The sequence below is a fragment of the Heteronotia binoei genome, chromosome 1 (genome assembly GCF_032191835.1).
Source record: "Heteronotia binoei isolate CCM8104 ecotype False Entrance Well chromosome 1, APGP_CSIRO_Hbin_v1, whole genome shotgun sequence".
NCBI lineage: Eukaryota > Metazoa > Chordata > Lepidosauria > Squamata > Gekkonidae > Heteronotia > Heteronotia binoei.
The window spans coordinates 72625977-72647999 of record NC_083223.1 but is presented as its reverse complement, the minus strand read 5'-3'; the positions used below and the strand labels follow the sequence as shown (position 1 = coordinate 72647999).

Here is a 22023-nt window from a genome sequence, read left to right as displayed (position 1 = left end):
GGTCCGGGCGGTGGAGGCGCTTTCACCCCAGGCGGGGCTCCAGCTGGCCCGGATTTTGGAGGTAAGCCGAGTCCTCTTGACAATGTTGGCGCCTGGCCTTGGGGCTCTTGGAGCCCCTGGCATTCATTCGGACCTGCCGGTCAATTTGCCAATGTCACCCATGGCAGCTCGTTGGGGCAGGGGCAGATTTTGCCGTGGGGTACGGGCGCCGGGTCCGGGTCTGCAACCACCCCTCCAGTTCCCGCGGGCCCTCAGGGCCAGCCATCCTTGGGTGGTTCTCTCCCCTGGGGTCATCAATTTCCCGGCCCTTCGGCGATGGGAGCACCGTTTCAGCAATGGGGAGGATGGTATTGCCCCGCACCGCATCTCGGTTCGGTACCCTTCCACTGCCGCCCTTTTGGGGACACGGCTATGCCCCTGGGCGATCATCTGACAACTGCCACCCGGGAAAAAATCTTGCGCGGCGAATATGTTGACGTCTTTGGCCTTCTATATCGGGAGCTCGAGAAGAAGGACAAAGACGAATTGAACGACAAGGATAAGGAGAAGATCAAGCGCCGCAAGGTTGAGAGGAACTGGGCCAATTGGTTGCCCGGGTTCCTCATATATGCAGGGGTTATCGCACGCTCGCAACCTATGAGGGCGGCGCCGCTGTTTCAGTATGTAGATATTATCTACAAAGCTTATACGGACTTCTCGGGTGCTGCATGGTTGCAGTACGACGAGGAGTTCCGCATGAGGGCGGCTCTCAACCCCAGCATCCCGTGGGACCACATTCACCAGCAGCTGTGGTTACAGCTGATGTCGCCCGCCAAGCCCAACGTTGGCGACAGGTCGGACAGTGGTCACTTGGTTAGCAGGCACTCAATGGCGTCTGGTCCCCGCTCAATGGCGGGGCAGCCGGTTCAACCCCGGTTGGTCTGTTGGGATTTCTCGTCCCCAGGCGGTTGTAGCAGGAAACCGTGCAAATATAGGCACGAGTGCCCACTGTGTGGAGGCGCCCATTCCTTGTCCGCCTGCAGTAAGACGAAGCCCCGAGCGGGGGGCAAGCGGGCTGCGGGGGGTACAGGAGCACATGCCACTGGTAAAGGGCCCCAGCCCCATCAAGGTGACGGTCCTTAAGGAGTTGCTAGCCGGTTACCCACGTGTGAGCGACCGGGTGTATTTGTTGGACGGTTTTAGTTTTGGTTTCAGGATCCCGTTCCAGGGGCTTAGGGGCCCTTATATGTCCAGGAATTACAGTCCATTCGTGGGATGGAACAGGTGGTCAGGGACAAAATTTTGAAGGAGTGTAGGGAGGGCAGAGTCTTGGGTCCGTTTGACTCTCCCCCGGTACCCAATTTACGGGTATCCCCTTTGGGGGTGGTGCCCAAGAAGGCCCCCGGGGAGTTTCGCTTGATCCATCACCTGTCTTACCCTAAAGGTGGGTCGGTGAATGATTTCATCCCCGACTCCCTGTGTACAGTAAGATACACCTCCTTCGACCAGGCAGTCAAGATTGTGCGGAGTTGTGGTTTGGGGGCCGAAATGGCGAAGTGCGACATTAAGTCGGCATTTCGCCTGTTACCGGTCCACCCGCGCGATTTTGAGCTCCTGGGTTTTGCCTTTGAAGGTAAGTTCTATTTGGACCGGGCCCTGCCTATGGGTTGCGCTATATCTTGTTCGGCGTTTGAACGTTTTAGTTCATTTTTGGAGTGGGCCCTCCGCGTGCGGGCGGGGGCCGCCACGACGGTTCATTATTTAGATGATTTTTTGTTCGTGGGCCGCCATGGGTCGGGACGGTGCGCCCATTTGCTCCAGTCCTTTTTGGACCTGGCAGCGGAGCTGGGTGTCCCGCTAGCCCATGAGAAGACTGAGGGCCCAGTCACTACGTTGACGTTTTTAGGCATTGAATTGGATTCCGTCCGACAGGCTTCCAGGTTGCCTGCGGAAAAAATTTCCAAGTTGAGGCAAATGCTGACGATGGCCCGGGGCCGACGCAAGCTTTCGTTATTGGAGCTCCAGCAGTTGGCCGGGCACCTGAATTTCGCCTGTAAGGTCGTGGCACCAGGGAGAGCCTTTTTGCGGCGCTTATGCGATGCCATGTCAGGCTTGCGCATGCCCCACCACCGAGTTAGGGTTACCTCGGGTATGCGACATGACCTGGAGGTGTGGGAGGAATTTCTGGCCAATTTTAACGGCGTGTCTTTTTGGCGGGACGAGCTGAAGCTGGAGGCCGAGCTCCAGGTGACATCCGATGCCGCTGGTTCCATTGGCTTTGGCATTTATTTTCGGGGGCACTGGTGTGCCGAGGATTGGCCAGCGGAATGGTTGACCAGTGACCTCTGCCGTAATTTAACTTTTTTGGAATTTTTTCCAATAGTTGTGGCCTTACAGTTGTGGGGACCAGCTTTGGCCAACCACGTTGTCCACTTCTGGTGTGACAACCTGTCGGTCGTCCACGTAATCAACACGTTGACCTCCAAGTCGCCTCCGGTCATGCGTTTGGTCAGGGCGTTTGTACTGACTTGTTTACGGTTAAATGTTCTGTTTCTTGCCAAGCACGTGCCCGGCGCGTGCAATGGAGTCGCGGATGCCCTGTCTCGTCGGCAGATGGAGCGGTTCCGCCTTCTTGCACCAGAGGCCGATCTCCAGCCGGTTCGGATGCCCCCAGAGATGTGGCGGCTTGGAGACGTGAAGCCAATCGGGCTATGATGTTGGCATTGGCGCCTTCTACCCGGAAGGCCTACGAGCATTCTGTTGACCAGTTCCGGTGCTTTAGGGAGCAGGTGGGGTTGGCCAACCGGTGGCCAGTACCAGTCACTCACCTTATGCAGTTTTGTGTTCACCTAAAAGGTAAGGGGCTGGTCGTCAAGACTATCAGGGCCAAGTTGGCAGCTCTTGCGTTTACTGCAAAGATCAAGGGTTTATCAGACAAGTCTGATGATTTCAGGCTGCGCAAGATGTTGGAGGGATGGGCTCGTGAGCAAGGGCCCCGGCAGGATACCCGCCAACCTTTGTCTCCCGCTGTCCTTAAAGGTTTGCGGGCGGTTTGGCCCACAGTTTGTTCTTCCAGTTTTGAAGCCGCACTTTTTCAGGCGGCGGCGATGACTGCATTTTTCGGGGCTCTTAGAGTTAGCGAGCTGGTGGCCAGCTCGCGGAAGGATCACTCTGAGAGGGCCCTCCAGTCAAGGGACGTGAAGACCCAAGGGGACCAGGTTGTACTTGTAATACGTAGGTCTAAAACAGACCAGAAACAGCAAGGTGCTAGTATCACCTTAGGCCCATGCCACGACAGGGATATCTGTCCGGTGGCGGCCTTGAAGGAATACATTGCTGTCCGCGGTGACGACGCCGGCCCCTTCTTCCGGCACAGCGATGGGTCGCCATTGACCAAATTCCAGTTTTGGTCCATCACTAGCCGGGCTTTAGATAAACTTGGCCTTGGTGGGGCGCAATTTGGGACCCATTCTTTTCGTATTGGGGCCGCTTCCACGGCTGCGGCTATGGGGTATCCGGGGCCGGCCATTCAGAAAGTGGGACGGTGGAGGTCCTTGGCATATAAAGGTTATGTGCGCCCCATTTCCCATTGAGGGAGTTGGTTATTATGTTCACGTGTTAATTTGTTCTGTTTCAGGTGCTGTGGTTCGGGACGAGAGAGCAAGGATCTTGATCACCGGCCACAGCATGATATTTTGGGCTGCCAGTTACGCTCGACGATCGCCCTTCGGTTCCCAGCTGGGCCTTAGTGAGCTGGCAGTCGTTGAATGGCAGGGGCGGCGTGGCCTACGGTGGGACGGCCTCTTGCCACTACTTTTCCAGGGGAGGAACGGTCCTCCGCCTCGGATTCTGGTGATCCATCTCGGGGGTAACGATCTGGGCCTGGTACAGGGGAGGGCCCTGTCATATCAGGCGATCGAGGACCTCCAGGTGATTCGGAGCAGGTGGCCCGGGGTGCTGATCATCTGGTCCGCCATCCTTCCTCGTCGGGTGTGGCGAGCGGCCTTGAACCCCGCCGGGGTGGAGAGGGCTCGGCGCAAGGCCAATCGAGCGGTCCGGAGGGCGCTCGCTGGGGGCCTGGGTATTTACCTACCACACCCGGGAATCAGGTCGTATAAGGCGGACCAGTATCGGCGGGACGGAGTTCACCTGTCCGAGGCAGGCAACAGGGCCTTTTTGTTTGACCTACAGCTGGGGCTGCGGCTGGCTTTAGGCCAGTCAGTGGGCCCAATTGCCGAAGCAGAGGCTTGGCATTGTGGTGGCGGGAATTGATTTCAGATTTGTTCGGTGGGCACCCACGGCTTTCCCGTTTAAGGGAAGTGGCGGGGACGGATGGCAGCTGGGTTCGACGGCCCTCTGCTGTTTTTGCCCGCCACCGGGTCACCCCATTTGGCTAGCCGTCCTGGTCGGGCGGCGACGCCACTGGGAGTGGATACCCGGCCGCCGCCGGCCTGGCAGCAGCTAGTTTTACCTGGCTGCTGCTGGGGGCTGGGTGGCTCGCCCCACCTGGACCGGGAAGGGTGCGGATTCCCTTCGCCGGTCCAGTTAGTTGTTAGGTTGCCCCAGGCTGTTGGTCAATAAAGTTGCCCTGTTTTAAACCCATTCAGTGTGTTGGCTCGTTCTTCCGACTGGGGGGGCAATCCGGCCCCTTCCCGCCCGCGCCGACTTCAGGCGGCTATAGGGCGGGGGCCGTTTTTGCCTCCCCGGAAGGAGAGAGGCAACGGCCGGCACATACGGGGAGTTTAGGAGGCGTGGTTTGTTGGGGCTTTATCAGCCCGACCACGTCCGCGGCCACGCAGTTCTGCTGGCCGTTTTGGCCCACCCTCCCACCCGGCAATAGTACAGGCTCCTCCGGTCGCCGTTTTATCGGGGCCAGGTAGGAATTTTTTCAGCTCAACTGATTGGCACGTGTTGGGTTGTTTTTCGCCTACCTTGCACTGTTGCATCGAGGTTGGGTTTCCCTTCTTTGGTAACTTTACTGGGCGGGAATTGATTTCAGATTTGTTCGGTGGGCACCCACGGCTTTCCCGTTTAAGGGAAGTGGCGGGGACGGATGGCAGCTGGGTTCGACGGCCCTCTGCTGTTTTTGCCCGCCACCGGGTCACCCCATTTGGCTAGCCGTCCTGGTCGGGCGGCGACGCCACTGGGAGTGGATACCCGGCCGCCGCCGGCCTGGCAGCAGCTAGTTTTACCCGGCTGCTGCTGGGGGCTGGGTGGCTCGCCCCACCTGGACCGGGAAGGGTGCGGATTCCCTTCGCCGGTCCAGTTAGTTGTTAGGTTGCCCCAGGCTGTTGGTCAATAAAGTTGCCCTGTTTTAAACCCATTCAGTGTGTTGGCTCGTTCTTCCGACTGGGGGGGCAAAAGCATGACAATGAGAATATAATCACAACTGATGACAAACGCACATGAACACACACACACACAGAGGGAACAGAAGGCTGAAAATGAGAAGCATTCCATGAAAGAAACTTGCTTTCTTAAAAGCAAAACTTCTTGAGGAAAGCTTTACCTGATTTATGGCATGCTGATTGGGTTAATCAGTTTTCACATCTTGAGCCCCTGGTTATAGCAGGTATACTAGCAAATGCCACATCTTAACCATCAGCCCTTTTTGTTTGCATCTGCCTTGCAGTATGTCAGTCTCCTCCTTACTCTCCTATTCCCTGCTTCTTCTCTTGCTTCCTTTCTCCCATGATTCTTATTACATCCTCTTTATGGGATATAAACCAAACTACTCAGTTTTCTTCCCGTCAGAATAAACATTCGAAAACCATTGTCACTTCTTCCTTCAGCATCTCACTCTGTCCTACTTCTCCATTTTTTTTTACTATAGCCACATGATGAAACTAAGGATCTTACATTGTTCTCTGTCTGCCATGTAAAGGATCTTTATTGCACCATGAAAATGGGGTGTGGAGGGGATGGGTTGCACAGTGTGTGTGCGTAAAATATTGATTTACTCCTTGATATTATAAAAATCATCTTATATTTCTATCAAAGAAGAACAGCTGTTCAATCTGCTTGTACATCCTCAAGAAACTCACTAAGGAGAATACAACACTGAATACTGCCTTCAAATTGTATTACAATAAAGTCATGTTTCTCTGTATGCTATGTTGTTCTAGACAAATGGCATCTGCCGTGACATGTAGGCTTCTCAAAAATGTCATACATTTGTACTCAACTGATATAATCCATCCAAAGGCAAGCACTTTTAACAGTAGATATCTAAACACAGTGACTCCCTTTGAGGTCCACTGAAATCAATTAACCTAGAAGGATGTACTCCTGTTTAGGATGCCACTGTAAGTTGCTGTGATGTTAATGGGGGGAAGTTAACTACGGACTTAACATTCCCACTGATTTCAGTGGGACTTAAAATGTACTATGTGTTTCAATGATAAAAGCAACTATATGGTGAAGCCTACCTCTGTAATGGCACATTTGGTAAACGAGAACGGGTCCTGCCCTGATCGTCACCACGGTGAGGAGATACAGATCGTGAACGATGATGGGTTGCTCTTTGCTGTTCTGGCACAGTTAACGTTGTAGATTTACTTTCTCTAGTGCCAGACCTATAGCCTACTGGTAAGAGTACAACAAAATGAAGTTAGTTTTGGTCAGAAATGGCAAACTATTCATATCTGGACTAATTTTCTAATACAGTATCTCCCACAGATTACAAGATTTTCAGCTAGCTAGTTAACTACTGAAAATCTCAAAATATCATGCAGCGATGGCTACCAATTAGAATCATTTTAAACATAATCCATGTATAAAAGGGTGGATGGGGGGAAGAGGAACAAACATACAAAAACAGGAGAATTTACGTGCAAGACTGCAACAATTCCAAAGAGGAAAAAAGTGAACAGGGCAGATATAATACCTAAAGAGTTAGATATTATTTGCCAATAAGGTCACTTTTTCAACTCTTCTGCATTTTTAAATGAAATCTGAGGCTGCAACATGAAACAAGGTTATTGTTACGATTCTTGCAACCAATGGGATTGCTTATCAGTAAATTGCTTTAGGTTTGAAGCCTGTGTTTCAGTTTCATTTAAATGGACTTCTGACATGAATATGGAAAGATAATTTGATTCAGTATGGCTCCATTATAAAACTACCCACAAAATTTGTTTAACTAAACGCAGCTACTAACAGCTGTTAGCCAGAGAACCCTATCACCATAGAACAAAGTTGGAGGGTAGAAAGAACCAAGTAAAAGAGAAAGGTAACAAAACGCCATCAAGACTACAAAAAATTCTTTGCAGAAGCTAAGCACTGAAGTTACTTTCCATTTAATCAGTAGTACCTTTAACCACCCAGGTTTTAATACTGAAAACATTTTAACATTCTGTCTCTTTTAAGAAAAACTGTCTGTGCAAATAATGTACTTATGAGCCACTGAACTGCATAGAAAATCTTCCAGAAGGAGGCAAAAAGACACCAGTCTCACCAACAGGAGGAAAAGGACAGAAATATTAAATGAACTCTTGAGGACAAATATGCTTGAACTGCCTAAGACCAGGTTATACCATGAGCAAGCTGCAGATCAGGATCCCTAAATCAGTCCTGTTTTAAATAATTAAAAGCTACATGGATTAAACATTAATGATCCTTACAATTTCTTTGAATTCCAGAGCAGAGAATGAGGGAACCATTCTCAAAATATATAGATCCCAAGCATACTGCATGCCCTTCAGAAATCTGGTGTGGCTGCTTTGTGGAATGGAAAATGGGCTGTAGCACGCATAGAGAAGTTTAGAATGACAAAGGGAGGGAATTTTTAGTTTTAATTACTTTGATATTAAACTTAATCCTAGAGATGGCCAAGTCTTCACACACATACATCACACACAAATACAGGAAGTATATAAGTACATGGCTTTATTAAAACTGCATTGCACCTGAGGACATTAAAACTTCCAGGGAAACTGAAAACAACTGAGGTATGCCACATAGCAAAACACTACTAAAGTAATTTGGTTTCATTGCTGTGGCTGATAGGATTATTTATGCAATTATGCTCAAGTAATGTTTCAGAAAGGACAAAATGTCATGAATAGCTAAGTTTGTTCTATTTGAATTTCTAGCGGTGCAATCCTGAAGAGTTACTCAAACTAAGCCCACTGATTTCAGCCACACTGTAATTAAAATGATTTTGTTGCCATCTTTACTGTGTTTGGTAACCTCTATAACATTACATAAATACTTTGTCTGTTCACTTTAGTGATAGCTGAATTACTACAGGTTAAGTTGAGACAGAGAGACTGGTAGTTGGAAGTTTTTACTGCAGCTGATCAGCTGGCCAAAAATGCAAGCTGCCTTTCCATTTCATACTGCTATTATCTTCATTTCATTTATTAATATCCAAGAACAGTCAACACATTTCATACTGTTTTTCTTATTTGGACAGGTGATCACTTTTAGTAAAAAATGTCATCTCCTTCACTTTGCTGCACAAGAGCTACATAGCAGTATAGCCTTTGTCTCCCTGGTGTAACTGAACATCTCTTTCTGTGTACAAATTTTGGATAGTGATAGCTTACAAATGCTTATGAGAAGTATAAAAAGATATAGTCCATGCTTCATGCACACTAATATGCAGTCATGCATTTTCAAAATATTCCATGGAGAACCTGTCACAATTGTAAGCCAGAGTTGGCAAACTGAAAGGAAACAAAAATTTTAAATTCTATTGAAGATTGACTCTTAACAGTTTGCATTTTCTTTTACATGCAGACCCACGGCTAAGTAATGTCAGAAAGCAGCCTTTACTCAGTGAGCATCCAAAAATGATTTGTTGTGGAATACAAATATTTAACACTGCTGTGCAAATTTAATAAAGGGTCACCATGGAATAGTAAAACCAACTATTTTCTAGAAAACAATAATCTCTTGATTCATTCCCTCAAAAACCGGGGAAATCCCAACTGTAAGAAGGAAGGGGGAGCAAAAGAAAATGCAGGACCATGCTCTTCACACACGCACCTGAAGGAACTACTCCAATACCATCATCAACATCATAATCTGAGATGTCACTATCACTGATTCGCTGAGATCCTGTGCAACAGTAAGGCAAATAGATACCTGTATACTTGGTTCTTTTGTAAAAGGGCAAAATATATGTTTCAATAAAAAATTCCAGTTACTCTGGAGATCCAACTATGGGGTTGCATTCAAATTGAAAGTACAATAATAAAAACAATTATAGAACAGCTCAGAAAGGGACATGCTTTGGTTCTGGCCTCAGCCTGTCATGTGCTTACTGCTGAAATCAAAGCAACAGCCAGTCTGGCCCTGTGGAAGGACATTAGCTACAGAAGGGCAAACATTAACAGAGCTGCTTAGATATGGTTGCCAAGTCCAACTCAGGAAATATCTGGAGACTTGGGGGTGGGGCCAGGAGCAAGGTTGTGAAAAGCACAATTGAACTCCAAAGGAAATTTTGGCCATCACATTTAAAGGGACTGTGCTCCTTTTAATGCCTTCCCTTCACTGGAAATAATGGAGAATCGGGACACCTTGTTTTGGGAATACTAAAATTGGACCTCTTGGTCCAATCTTTTTGAAACTTGGGGGATTTTTTGAGAGAAGGCACCAGATGCCGTGCTGAAACTTAGGAGACTCTATGTCAACAAAAAGACCCCCAGAGCCCCAGATACCCATGGATTAATTCTCAATTATACCCTATGAGAACAATACTCCCTCGAAACTGTGGAGTGTGTGAGCAAAATTCTACTTTGTGAGCTACTGGCATTAAAGTTGTGAGCTGCTGCATAAATTAGTTTGCTCTGGGGCCATTTTTCCTGAGCTAAGACAAAAATGTGTGAGCTGGAGTCTAAAAAATTGTGAGCTAGCTCACACTAACTCAACTTAGAGGGAATATTGTATGGGAACTGGTCTTCATAAAGAATAATGGAGTGCCCAGCAGACATTCAACCCCCACCCCCACTTTCTGATAACCCTGAAGAGGTGGAGGGCCTCCAAACCAGGGGATTCCATGCCCCCAATTGGGGACTGGCAGCACCAAGTGACAAAAGGAAGATTAAATGCTTGTTATAATGGGCACAGCAAGTGAGCTCTGTCCAGCTTGCCAGGAGAATTCTTTCCCAGGGCTTTTTTTGTAGCAGGAACTTCTTTGCCTTATGTAGCCAATCTTCCAAGAGCTTACAGTAGGCCCTGTAATAATAGCCCTGTAAACTCTTGGAGGATTGGCTACATCAGGGGAGTGTGGCCTAATATGCAAATGAGTTCCTGCTACAAAAAAAGCCCTGAACGAAACAAAAAGAGGCATAGGATTGCAGCTTGCTATTTTCTCCAGACACTCTTAACAACTTTTAGAATGGCACATAAACTGGTGGCTGTATAATTCTTCCCACTTCTCATTTTGTCTCAACCAGAGCCATGTAAACATTGCACTACAGGGCCACCAGAGGGAAAACTACTGGTGCAGCACCAACAGAGCCCTACTATGTTTACTTCTAGTTCTCCAACTGGCTGAGCTTGTACAGTGGCTCCAAGATTTGAACATCTGAATATTTGTCCTGGCTCACATCGGCACATACTTCATATCATTCATTTACTGTACACTTGGTGTCTGCCAGCTGAACATTTAAACAGATCCAGTGAAAAGCACTGTGTGATTATGGGAATTACAAATGAATCTGTTAACTAGAACTGACCTGATTTTTTAAAATTTCATTTTCACTTTTATATTTATAGGAAGAGCACCTCCATTTTTCAGTGGACTTTTGACTGTTCTCAAAATGTGTCCATTATAATCAAATCTTGGACACTAGAAGGGCATAAGTCCCTGAATTCTGAGTTTTATGGCCTGCAAGGAATTGTGCAGACCTCTCCCCAAGGTAGCTGGGAAGCTCCTCAGCCTTGGGAACAAAGACACTGTGTAATCCCTGAGCTTGTCTGACTTTAACCAAAGTCAGCAAAGATCCTGCAACCTGAAGCTTAGGCAGTAGGGTTGCCAACCACCAGGTGAAGCCTGGAGATCTCCCACTTTTACAACTGATCTCCAGCTGGCAGAAATCAGTCACCCAGGAGAAAATGGCTGTTTGAAGGGTAGACTCTATGGCATTATACCATGTTGAGGCCCTTCCCCAAACCCTGCCCTCTCCTGGATCCACCCCCAAAATCTCCAGGTATTTTTCAACACAGACCTGGCAACCCTATTAGGCAGAGTCCTGAAATACAAAAGCTCACCCCTTGGTAGGGTTGTCAGACCTACAATGGGGCTGCCCAGCTCCTCTTTCCCACCAACACTTTAAGCAGTGTGGGGAGAAAAACGGCATGAATAAGAACCCTAGTACTAATTGAACAATCTGTATTAATAGGTATTGAGATACACCTGTGTCTGCCTGAGTTCCTGGAAAGCTACTGATAATCGCAGTTGACAATATGGATTTAGATGGATCAATAACTGATTCATTATAAGGTAGCTTTGTACGTTCCAATGATTTATACAAGATAGTATGTACTAAATGCAGCGGAACTACTTTGACTGCATTCAGTTTTTTTGCAACCATTTAGTATAAATGAAGTGCAATATTATGCAAGTTGTAAAATCATAGGACATGTATATGAAAAATGCAGTTTTTCCCCCATGTTTTCACACAGTTTTATTCACAACCTTTGAAAAGTACAACTTTTGTGGAAAAGAAGCAGTTGCTTAAATGTTCAATTATACATTTCTTATAATATGAATGTCAAGACTATTACTGAGGATGAAGAGGAATTTGAAACCTACTTTGCAATTTTTTGCTGGAGTTTTCCCCACCATGAGCATGTCTCCTTGGCATGAAAGGTGATGGCTGAGGCAGAGGTAGTGAGGATTCATCATGTGTCTGCAGCTTATACCAATGTGGTTCATCATCTAAAAGTGCTGTCTCCAGCTCAATAAGGATCTGTATGAAATGTAACCAAGTTCATTTTAGTTTAAAATCAAGAGACCACCAAACACCTTTGAAATACCTTGAGTGTACTAAATTTATTTTACAATTCCAACATGTTATCACCTCTCCAAGAAAGTCACTTTCCTCTTCTTGAACTCTTGGCTGATCCCAGACAGTGATTTCTAACATCCGTTCTCTAAAATCTCTACGGTGCACATGGGAATAAAGAAACGTTTGGTTCCATTTTGGCTCTAAGCTTTTCTTTACTGTTTTGGTCCTTCTTTTACTTTTATCACTGAAACAGAAGACACCACTGTAAATTAACAAGCAGAAAGCAAGGTTTCTATTGCCATATAAATTTTATGATGAATTATTGATGCTGGGGTCTCATCACTGACAGCTTTACACCAACGTTCAGGGGAATGCCCTCCCTGAAGAGACCAGGGCCCTGTGGGATTTGCCACAATTCTGCAGGGTCTGTAGGACATACCTGTTTAGGAAGGCTTTTAATAACTAACTGGAGGTGCTCCTAACATCTACGGGGCTGCGCAGTACCCACCATCCCACAGCATTGACATAAATTACTTTGAACCAGGCAAAATGCCATCTGAAACTGATTTTAAAATTGCTTTTAATATTTTAATAATGTTTTATTGTAATAATTTAAATCTGTTATCAAATTGTTAACTGTTGTTAGCCACCTTGAGCCCGGTAGGAGAGGGAGGGATATAACTGCAATAAAATAAACATTGCGGGTAGGCCATGGCTCAATAGTAGAACATCTGCTTTCCACGAAGAAGATCCCAGGTTCAATCCCTTGCATCTCCAGTTAAAATGTGCAGGTACTAGGTGATGTGAAAGACCTCTACCTGAGACCCAGGAGAGCGTCTATAGTCAGAGTATCCAAGGACTCCCCAACCTTGTGGGCACCTCTGGAATTCTGACACAGGGTGGTGGGCATAGCCACAAAATGGCTGCCATGGGAAGTGGAGACAGCCAGAAAATAGCTTCTGTAGCTTACCTTCAGGCACACAGTAAAAATCCTTGTGCTGTGGTGGCAGCAGTGGTCAAACCAACATTTTTAAAAATCTGCACAGCCAAATGTTCAATGGCCAATCAGAAGCCTTGCTGTGCAAAAGCTCCACTTGGCCCCACCCACTTTCTAAAAACACTTGGTGGGCATCAGCCAGGGGCTCCACAGAAGCCATGGGCACCCTGTTGAGGACCTTGGGACTACACCATGCCAACAAGGATAAGACCAATAGTCTGACTAGGTATAAGCAGCTTTTTGTGCTTTTGTTCTGTAGTCTCCTTCCTGTACAGTGAGGGCATAGACCTCACTTGATTGGTGGCTTTGCTACTCAGTCATACAGTTCAGATATACAGTTGCCAGTTCAGATATACAGTAGGTAGCCACCAATATGGGAAGAAGACACACAGGGTAACAAGATGCTGTAAAAGATTCTCTGGCAGATGAAAGGTCTGACCAACCTATCTTAATGAAACAATTAAGAAAAACGTTATCCTCAAATAATTCAGTGTACAACAGCCTAAGGACTAAGCTATAAACACTGGAAAATGGTGCCACAAAGATAACACAATAAACTGGGAGAGAACAGGAGAATGGGAAGAGAGAGAGTATAGTGTAGTGCAGTGGTTAAAATTCAATTTAGAGCAAGAAAACATGGACTCAAATCCTCCTTTGACTGTGAGCCAGTCATTGTCTCTCAGTCCTACCTACTTTACAGGTTTCTGGTAGCAAGAGGGTCAAATAATTGCTGGGGCACCTCACCAACTACAGGCATTAACTAGTTTAATGTGACTGTTACATGGTCTTGTATTTTTCTTGATTAGATATTTTACTTTAGATAATTACATTTCACCCTGTACTTCTTGCATTCTGTAGCCCTTGATCTTGCAGTTTGTTATTTTTTCCATGTCTCCTACTACCTTTCATTTTATACTCCTAGAATGTATGAATCTTGAGCAGCATAAAACATACATTTCTTAATTTTTTGATGCAAGGGCTAAAAGGACTGAGACAAATTTTGCAATTGCTAGAATGCTCTTAGGATCCCTATCACTGAGCACAAGAGCCAGAATTTCTGGAGTATTAGGGGGGGCATTGGTTGGATAAAGGCTTAATATAGTAATAATTTTTTAAAAAAATCTCCATTCTGGCAGGCTGTGAAGGCAGATTCTATCATGTAGGACCTATTCAAAAATCTCCCTTACAAAACCATTGGAGGTATTATGTCCAGCCTTGCAAATAAAAAGGCTCTGACCCATGTCTCCTACATAACATGGCAACATAATGATGTTCTTCTGCTCATTATATATGAAGAAATGGTCTGTAGTCTATAAAAATTTATGCTGGAATAAAATTGTCTTAGTCTTTAAAATACTGCTAGACCCCTTGTTTGTTTGTTTTAATGAAAACCAATCAGCACAACTACCCCTCTGGAATAATTGTCCAGATACACAGTAATTTGCCATACTGTGGAACAGATGGGATTTCAATGCATACCCCCTACACAACTAGGAGCCCTGTGGCACAGAGTGGTAAGCTGCAGTACTGCAGTCCAAGCTCTGTTCATGACCTGAGTTCAATTCTGGTGGAAGTTGGGTTCAGGTAGTTGACTCAAGATTGACTCAGCCTTCCATCATTCCAAAGTTAATAAAATGAGTACCCAGCTTGCTGGGATAAAGAGTAGATGACTGGAGAAGGCAATGGCAAACCACCCTATAAAAAGTCTGCCAAAAATCGTCCTGATGTGACATCACCCCGGAGTTGGAAACAACTGGTGCTTGCACAGGGGACTACTTGACCTTTTTACACATCTAGATTTGGGAATAACCCTTTAATTTCCTTTCATTTGAGTCTCATTTGTTGATTCCAACAACAAGCATGAAGAAGTTAGAGGAAATTACCTAATTATAGAAGTATAGTTAAGACTTTATTTTTAAGGCTTATGTGCAACAAAAAGTTCTTATACACATAAAGAAGGAAATACCTAATAAGACATTCAGTTTGGTCACTCAGTAAGGTATACAACTCATCTAAAATATTACCTTCTATCTGGAAGGAAATACATTTTCACATAAGGATTCCTTGGTCGTCCATCTATTCTCGGTGGCAGATCCGTTGCTTGAAGAACGTTCACTATTAGCTGATGTCCCACTTTGTCATACCATAGTTTAACCTATGGTGAATTATAAATAACTGTGTATGAATAATGGACATATATTTATCTGGATTAATAATCGTGGAGATTCACAGTTGGGATGATATTACCTTTTAAAACTTTCTGCCAGCATTAGTGAAAGTCTCCCCCCAATCCAGAATTAGGAATCTTGCCCCTACTCCAAGTTCTCCTAATCAGGTTACCTGGTACGTAGCCCTTGTCTCCCAACTCTGGTCAGGTTTTTATGACGGGCATTCATCTCCTCTCCAGAGGCACCTTTAAGACCAACAAAGTTTGAGCTTTCATGTGCACGCACACTTCTTCAGATACATCAAAATGGAAGTTACCAGTCCATACATATAAGTAGAGGGTGAGCAGCAAATTAGCATACAACATAATGAAGATGTTTAACAGATGCAAGGACCAAACAGGAATAACAAGCTCAGTTTATATTGGAAATCGGCTGTGAGACTTTTGCGAGTTTTTTGGCAGATAAGGTCCCGTCGCTCCGCCATGACCTCCCCACCACAACTGATACAATGCAGGAACTTGAGGCACTGAGCACATCTTCTGGTTCATTCTGGATTCCTTCACTCCACTCAGCCTGGAGGAGGTTGACAGGATCCTTTTAGCTGTACACCCTACTACCTGTAGGTTGGACCCGTGCCCATCCTGGCTTATAAAAGCTAGCCAGGCGACGCTACATGAGCCACTGCAGCTTATCATCAACAGATCCCTCATAGAAGCGATCTTTCCCATGCCTCTTGAAGAGGCTGTGGTCCCTCTCCTCTTGAAAAAACCATCTGCAGACCTTGCTGTATTGGCAAATTATCGGCCGGTGTCGAACCTTCCCTTTTTGGGTAAGGTCATAGAGCAGGCGGTGGCGATTCAGCTGCAGGGATTCCTGGATGCCACTTCCGCACTGGATCTATTCCAGTCCGGCTTTCAGCCAGGTCATGGGACGGAGACGGTTCTGATCGCCCTCATGGATGACCTCCTACGACATCTGGATTGGGGCGGCTCAGCGGTACTGTTATTATTAGATCTGTCAGCCACGGTTGACCATCAGTTACTGTCTAGCTGCCTTGCTGACGTGGGAATCCAGGGGTCCGCCTTGCAATGGTTGGCCTCTTTTCTCCAGGGTCGGGGACAAAGGGTGGTGATAGGGGAAGAATCATCCCAAAGGCACCCACTTATATGTGGTGTGCCGCAGGGTGCGGTTCTCTCCCTGATGTTATTCAACATCTATATGCGCCCCCTTGCCCAGATTGTCAGGAGGAATGGGCTGGGATGTCACCAATATGCGGATGACACCCAGCTCTATCTATTGATTGGTGGCCACTCCGACTGTACCCCGGAAAATCTAGACCTCGCTCTTCACACCATAGCAGCTTGGCTCAGGCTGAGTTGGTCGAAGCTGAATCCAAACGAAGATGGAGGTTCCAGGGTGGCCCAGGAAGGGAGATCCCTTTGCTGGTTCTTGATGGGGTGCCATCGATATCGGCCCCTAAGGTCAAGAGCTTTGAAGTGCTCCTGGAGTCCTCTTTGACAATGGAGGCTCAGGTAGTAGCTACTACCAAATCCGCCTTTTTCCATCTTCCTGCGGGTATGGCAGCTGGCCCCTTTTCTGGAACATGACAACTTAGTTATGGTGATCCGCCTTGAGAATAGATCACTATAAAGCTCTCTACGTGGGGCTACCCTTGAGCCTGACTCAGAGACTACAGCTAGTGCAGAACACTACAGCATGGCTGTTAATGAGGCTCCCTAGATGGGAACACATTTGGCCAGTGCTGAAAGAAATGCACTGGCTGCCTATTGTGTTCTGAGTCCATTTAAAGGTGTTAGTTTTGACCTTTAAAGCCCTTTATGGTTGGGGGCCTGCCTATATACAGGACCGCCTTTCTCCACATGTTCCTCAGAGAGCACTACGTTCAGGAACACAAAATCTATTGTCCATCCCCAGACCAAAGGAAGCCAGGCTGTGTTCCACATGGGCCTTCTTGGTGGCAGCTCCAGAAATGTGGAATGTCCTCCCGGAGGTCATAAGGAGGCCATAAGGACCTTTCTCAATTCTGCAGAGCCTGCAAAACTGAATTGTTCCGACAGGGCTTCAACACCTAACCGGGAAGAACTGCCACCTCATATAGCTGAAAAGTTACGAACTTTATATGATCACTAACAGAAAAAAGAAAGATCCTGCCATACCGAAGTTGTATAGCACCACAAAATGCTTTAAAGTGTTTTAAATTGTATTTTATTTATTTTAAATTGTATTATGGTATTGATTGTTAGCCGCCCTGAGTCCGCTTGCGGAGAGGGCGGGATAGAAATTGAACGTAATAAATAAATAAATAAATTACTCATCATTTGTTTGGAGTTAATTCTGGGGGGATACATAAATATATCAAAATTGGAGATTAATATGTAAATGTTACCTTCTTCATTGTGGAATGCTCAGAGTAACTAACTGAGATCCATCCATCTCCTCTCAAGCATGGAGGTAACTAACAGCATTCTTTTCTTTAAGGTGGGGTGATTGGTTGTGTAGTGTTATGTCTCCTCTGTCACCAGACTAGAGAAATACATTCCAATCTACCATTACAAATTACATTACATTCTACTATTCATTGTACATTACAATCACTATTCCAATCTACTATTCCAAATAATAAATACAATAAAATAAGGAAGATGTATGGCTCTTCTTTCTGAGAATGAACATATGAAAGAACTAAATGAGATTTTCATATATAGTGAGATAAGAAATCAATATTCCTGTTAAGTCCTCAGCGTGTGTGTGTTCCAAGTGTTGTAATAACTTGTAATTCAGCAATTTCCCTTTCCAGTCTGTTCCTGAAGTTCCTTGAAATAAAACAGCTACTTTGAGGTCATCCATTGAAAGTTCTGGAACGCTGAAGTGGTTTCCTACAGGTTTCTTAGTCTTGTGATTTGTGTCCATTTATTCTTTTGCATAGCGTTTGACCTGTTTGCCCTATGTAGAGAATGGAAGGTCATCATTGGCATTTAATGGCATAAAGATGAGCAAGTGAATGAGATGGCATAGTTGATGTTGTTAGCGCCAATGGTCATGTTGCCTGGGTGCATGTGACAGCAGAGTTGGCATTTGGGTTCTCTACAGATGGTTCTCTACAAACATACCTCTATGTATGGATTGGTAACTTCCATTTCAATGTATCTGAAAAAGTGTGCATTCACGCAAAAGCTTAAACTTTGAATAAAACTTTGTTGTTCTTAAAGACGCCACAGGACTTGAGCCTTGTTCTGTTGCTTTGTCCAACATGGCTACCCACATGAATTGATATTCATAACCTCTGCTTGGTGCATTTTATTGCACCCTCTCATGTGAAAATAAGCAGTTGCCAGGGTTTCAGGGTCCAAATTTATAACAACCTCCTCCAAAAAAGTAAGCAAAAACTCTGGTCTGGAATGAGATAACGTATGTATCCTTTGCACTTACAGAAAGTTGACCAGGTAGGACTTGTGGTGCATCTTTTAGGGCTCCAGGGCTAGTAGGGGAAATAACAGAAATTGATGGTCGTTCCATTTTTTGGGATTCAAATGAGCTAGAACCTGTAAAGATAGTGGAAAATCAGACATTTAAAGCTGGATATATCATAATCAGTTTTATTACTACCACTGTCCCTTTATTTACCCAATGTCCACAGAACCAACCACTCAAACACATCAATCAATACTTTGACCATCAACATTAGAAAGGAAACAACAGAGTCTTACCTATTGACTACTACTACCATCACAACCGACATGAAAAAGAAATATAGTACCTTCCCTTTTTATCTTGTTTTCCAAAGCTGCAAAAGTTTTATTTTACCATGGAAGAAAGGAAAAATAATAGTAGGAAGATAGCAGGGAGAAAAATAAAAACATTTCAAAATTCTATATGTTCAAATTAAATTGCAAAAAAAAATCTAAATATATTTTAACTTTCAACAAAATATTTAATTTCAATCAAAGGGGGAAACAAGGTAAATAAACACGGAGTATATAATCAGACAAAGTATGGCTCAGGCACCTTTTTTTGGCTCTGTGTGTTGCTCTCTACAAGTCCATTTTCAATGTTAATATGCTGTATCAATTATTTATTTATTTATTTATTCATTCATTTATTTTGTAGGCTTATATTCTGCCCTTTCCCGTAAATGGGCTCAGGCAGATCACACTGGAAAGGAGTGAAGGAAGAGAGATCCTTGCTGCAGGAAGAAACTTTTGTTGCAGGTGGAAGGCTATAATAGTGTTTATTATTGTTTGGGGAGAGGCTGGGGCTCAGTGGTACAGCATCTGCATTATATACATAAAGTCCAAAGTCCAATCTCTGATGTTTTCAGTGAAAGGACCAGGAAGCAGGTGAAAGACTTTACCTGAGACCCAGAAAAGATGCTGCAGTCTGAGTAGACAATATTTACCTTAATGAACCAATGGCCTGATTCAGTATAAGGCAACTTCATGTACTTGCATTTATAGATTTATTTCAAATCGAAGAATGCTCTAGTCTAAATGTTTACTTCTACCTCTCAGGCAAGAAGAAGGAAGTAACACAAACCACAAAAAAATTAATATAAAATAAAATAATTCACTAAATGGGGGAGTAGCTTAATTATGCTATAGCAAAACCAATATAAGAATATTGGTACTAGAATTATACAGCAAAAAATACAGCAAGAGCATATCAACATAAATTAATAGAGAGCAGGAGAGGGAAGCTAAATTATGTTATTTATAGAGTAAAGATGACAAGATAATTCTGAATACAATTCTGAGTACACTTGCTTAGAATACTCTATATGTACCTCATGAACACTGTCTAATAAGGGCCCATAATATACATACTATCATGGAACAATCAGAATGGCAACTGAATGTGGTACGAAGAGGGAGAGATGAAGTTAAATACTAAGCTGATTGATTTGAGAAATATACAAGTGAAATATTCTTGTAACAAGAGTACTCCTTGAAAAGAAATTATGTGGTGTGTGCAATAATTGAGAAAAAAATATGCATGCATTCCGCTATGGACCAATTTTGCAGAACACCTCCTGGAAGAAATTCATTTCAGCAAACTTAATTTTAGCAACAGAAGAAACAAATAAGAGTAACTTTGTGGAATGTTTAAGATTTAGTGTGCAGGCATGTCACAGTCTAGTGGTGGGCTCACAGTGTACCAGTCCCAAGAATTCCTTTGAAATATGGTGAACTGTGGTGTCACCAAATGCCATGTATTTCATCATTCAGCAACATTCACTACTGTTGTTCACTGCTGTATTAACTTCAAAGGGAGCTGGTGCAAGTCATTCGGACAGCTCCTACTGGTATGAGTCAACAATGAATAGTATCAAGGTTATGAGGATTGCACCCACTATATTAAAAGCAGTTATAGATAAAAACAGTGCTAGCTAGTCTCCTGTATTCGTAAGGGTTTATATTAGTCATATCTAGTTTATTACTGAATGAACACATAGGGAGTATTGTTTTGAGCCAGCTACAGACAGGAATTAAGCAAATACTCACTAGACTCCAGTGGAGGATGAGAAGTCTCGGGAATCCTTGGAATGTCACTAAAAGGTATGAATATAGAGAAAAATGAGAAAACCCTGCTTCTCTATAGAACATCAGACCAGTGGTCCATGTGGTACACCATTTTAGTATCCAACCAAATGCCCTTGAAAAACCTAAAAGTAGAACATGGAGCTTAGTCCTCCCCTTGTGCTTATATTAAGAGATTTACTACTGCCTTTGGACATGGATGTTTCATTTACTCATGATGGTTTAATATCAACTGATGGACTCCATCAATTTGTCTAATCTCCTTTTAAAACCAAGTAAACTATCACTCCATCATGTGGCAATGAATTCCATGTTAATTCTTGATTAAATTAAGAAATACTTCCTTTTGCCTGTCTTGAATTTGCTGTTTACCAACTTTGCTGGATGTGTATGATTTCTAATATTGTGTGAGAAGCAGAAGAAATTCATTCTGTTCACTTTCTCCAACCTATGTATAATTTTATAAGCCTCTCTCATGCGTCCCCCAGTTCTCCTTTCTCTAAACTAAAAATCCTCAGGCTCTTTATCCTTCTCTTATAGGGAAGGTGTTCCAACTCCTTGCATCTTTTATAGCACTGCAAAGGGCCTTTTGAAATACAGTAACCAGACCCATATACAGTATTCCAGATATGGTCACACCATAGATCAATACAAGAGCATTATGACACTGGATGTTTTCCCCCTTCTCTTTTCCTAGTCATCTCTACCCTGGATTTTCTTTTCCTGCAACAACACAAATTTGGTATATAACCAAACAATAATAAATACATCCACAGGATTTTCCTGGGCAGCCACCACTAGCTCAGTGTAATATTATAGTTATGCATTTTGCACCAGTATATATATCTCTTTACACTTACTCAACTGGAGCCACATTTGCAACAGAAATATGGATTAATTTTTAAGGACACACATGTCATTAAGTACTTAATTCTTAATTTCAGAAGGGGGAAGCTCTTCACACCTTCATGCAAATCTTTGAAAAGTCCCAGAGATAAGATATTTACACAGCCCTATTGGACATACTGGCAGAGTTCAGATGGAAAGCTAAACCATTATTGGCCACTACATGAGCAAACCTTATGCTTATGTACTCCCTCTTCCTCCTTTCCCCATGTGGTTGGAGTCAATTACTTCTAGTCAGCACTGAAAAAAATATGTCAGTACTGATATACAATTGGACAGATTTCAACCAATTACCCCTTGACGCTGGTAGTACCAGTGAGTACTATCACAAAAAAAGCCTTGCTTCCTGTCTTGCACGAGCCATAGGTTGGCATTACATGTAAATCATGAGCTTCCCCAGAAAACCAGAATGTCCAGCAATGGTTGTTCAAAGTACTTGAGCATCAGACTCTTGAAGG

The 22023-nt window shown here is 44.4% G+C and overlaps 1 protein-coding gene across 31 annotated transcripts in view; it reads right to left on the bottom strand.

Moving 5' to 3' along the window:
• The window catches only part of RIMS1 (regulating synaptic membrane exocytosis 1), a 479645-nt gene that overhangs the window by 169022 nt on the left and 288600 nt on the right, over positions 1-22023 (bottom strand). For 18 of the 31 annotated variants that reach the window (XM_060235941.1, XM_060235653.1, XM_060235663.1 and 15 more), the window contains 7 exons: positions 20624-20670; positions 18555-18667; positions 14961-15091; positions 12012-12183; positions 11744-11900; positions 8971-9042; positions 6408-6564 (listed from right to left, as the gene is read on the bottom strand). In XM_060235941.1, coding sequence (XP_060091924.1) covers positions 6408-6564; positions 8971-9042; positions 11744-11900; positions 12012-12183; positions 14961-15091; positions 18555-18667; positions 20624-20670 — 849 coding nt within the window. The remainder of the gene's footprint in view (positions 1-6407; positions 6565-8970; positions 9043-11743; positions 11901-12011; positions 12184-14960; positions 15092-18554; positions 18668-20623; positions 20671-22023) is intronic. The other 13 variants (XM_060235690.1, XM_060235851.1, XM_060235734.1 and 10 more) reach the window with 1 other exon arrangement.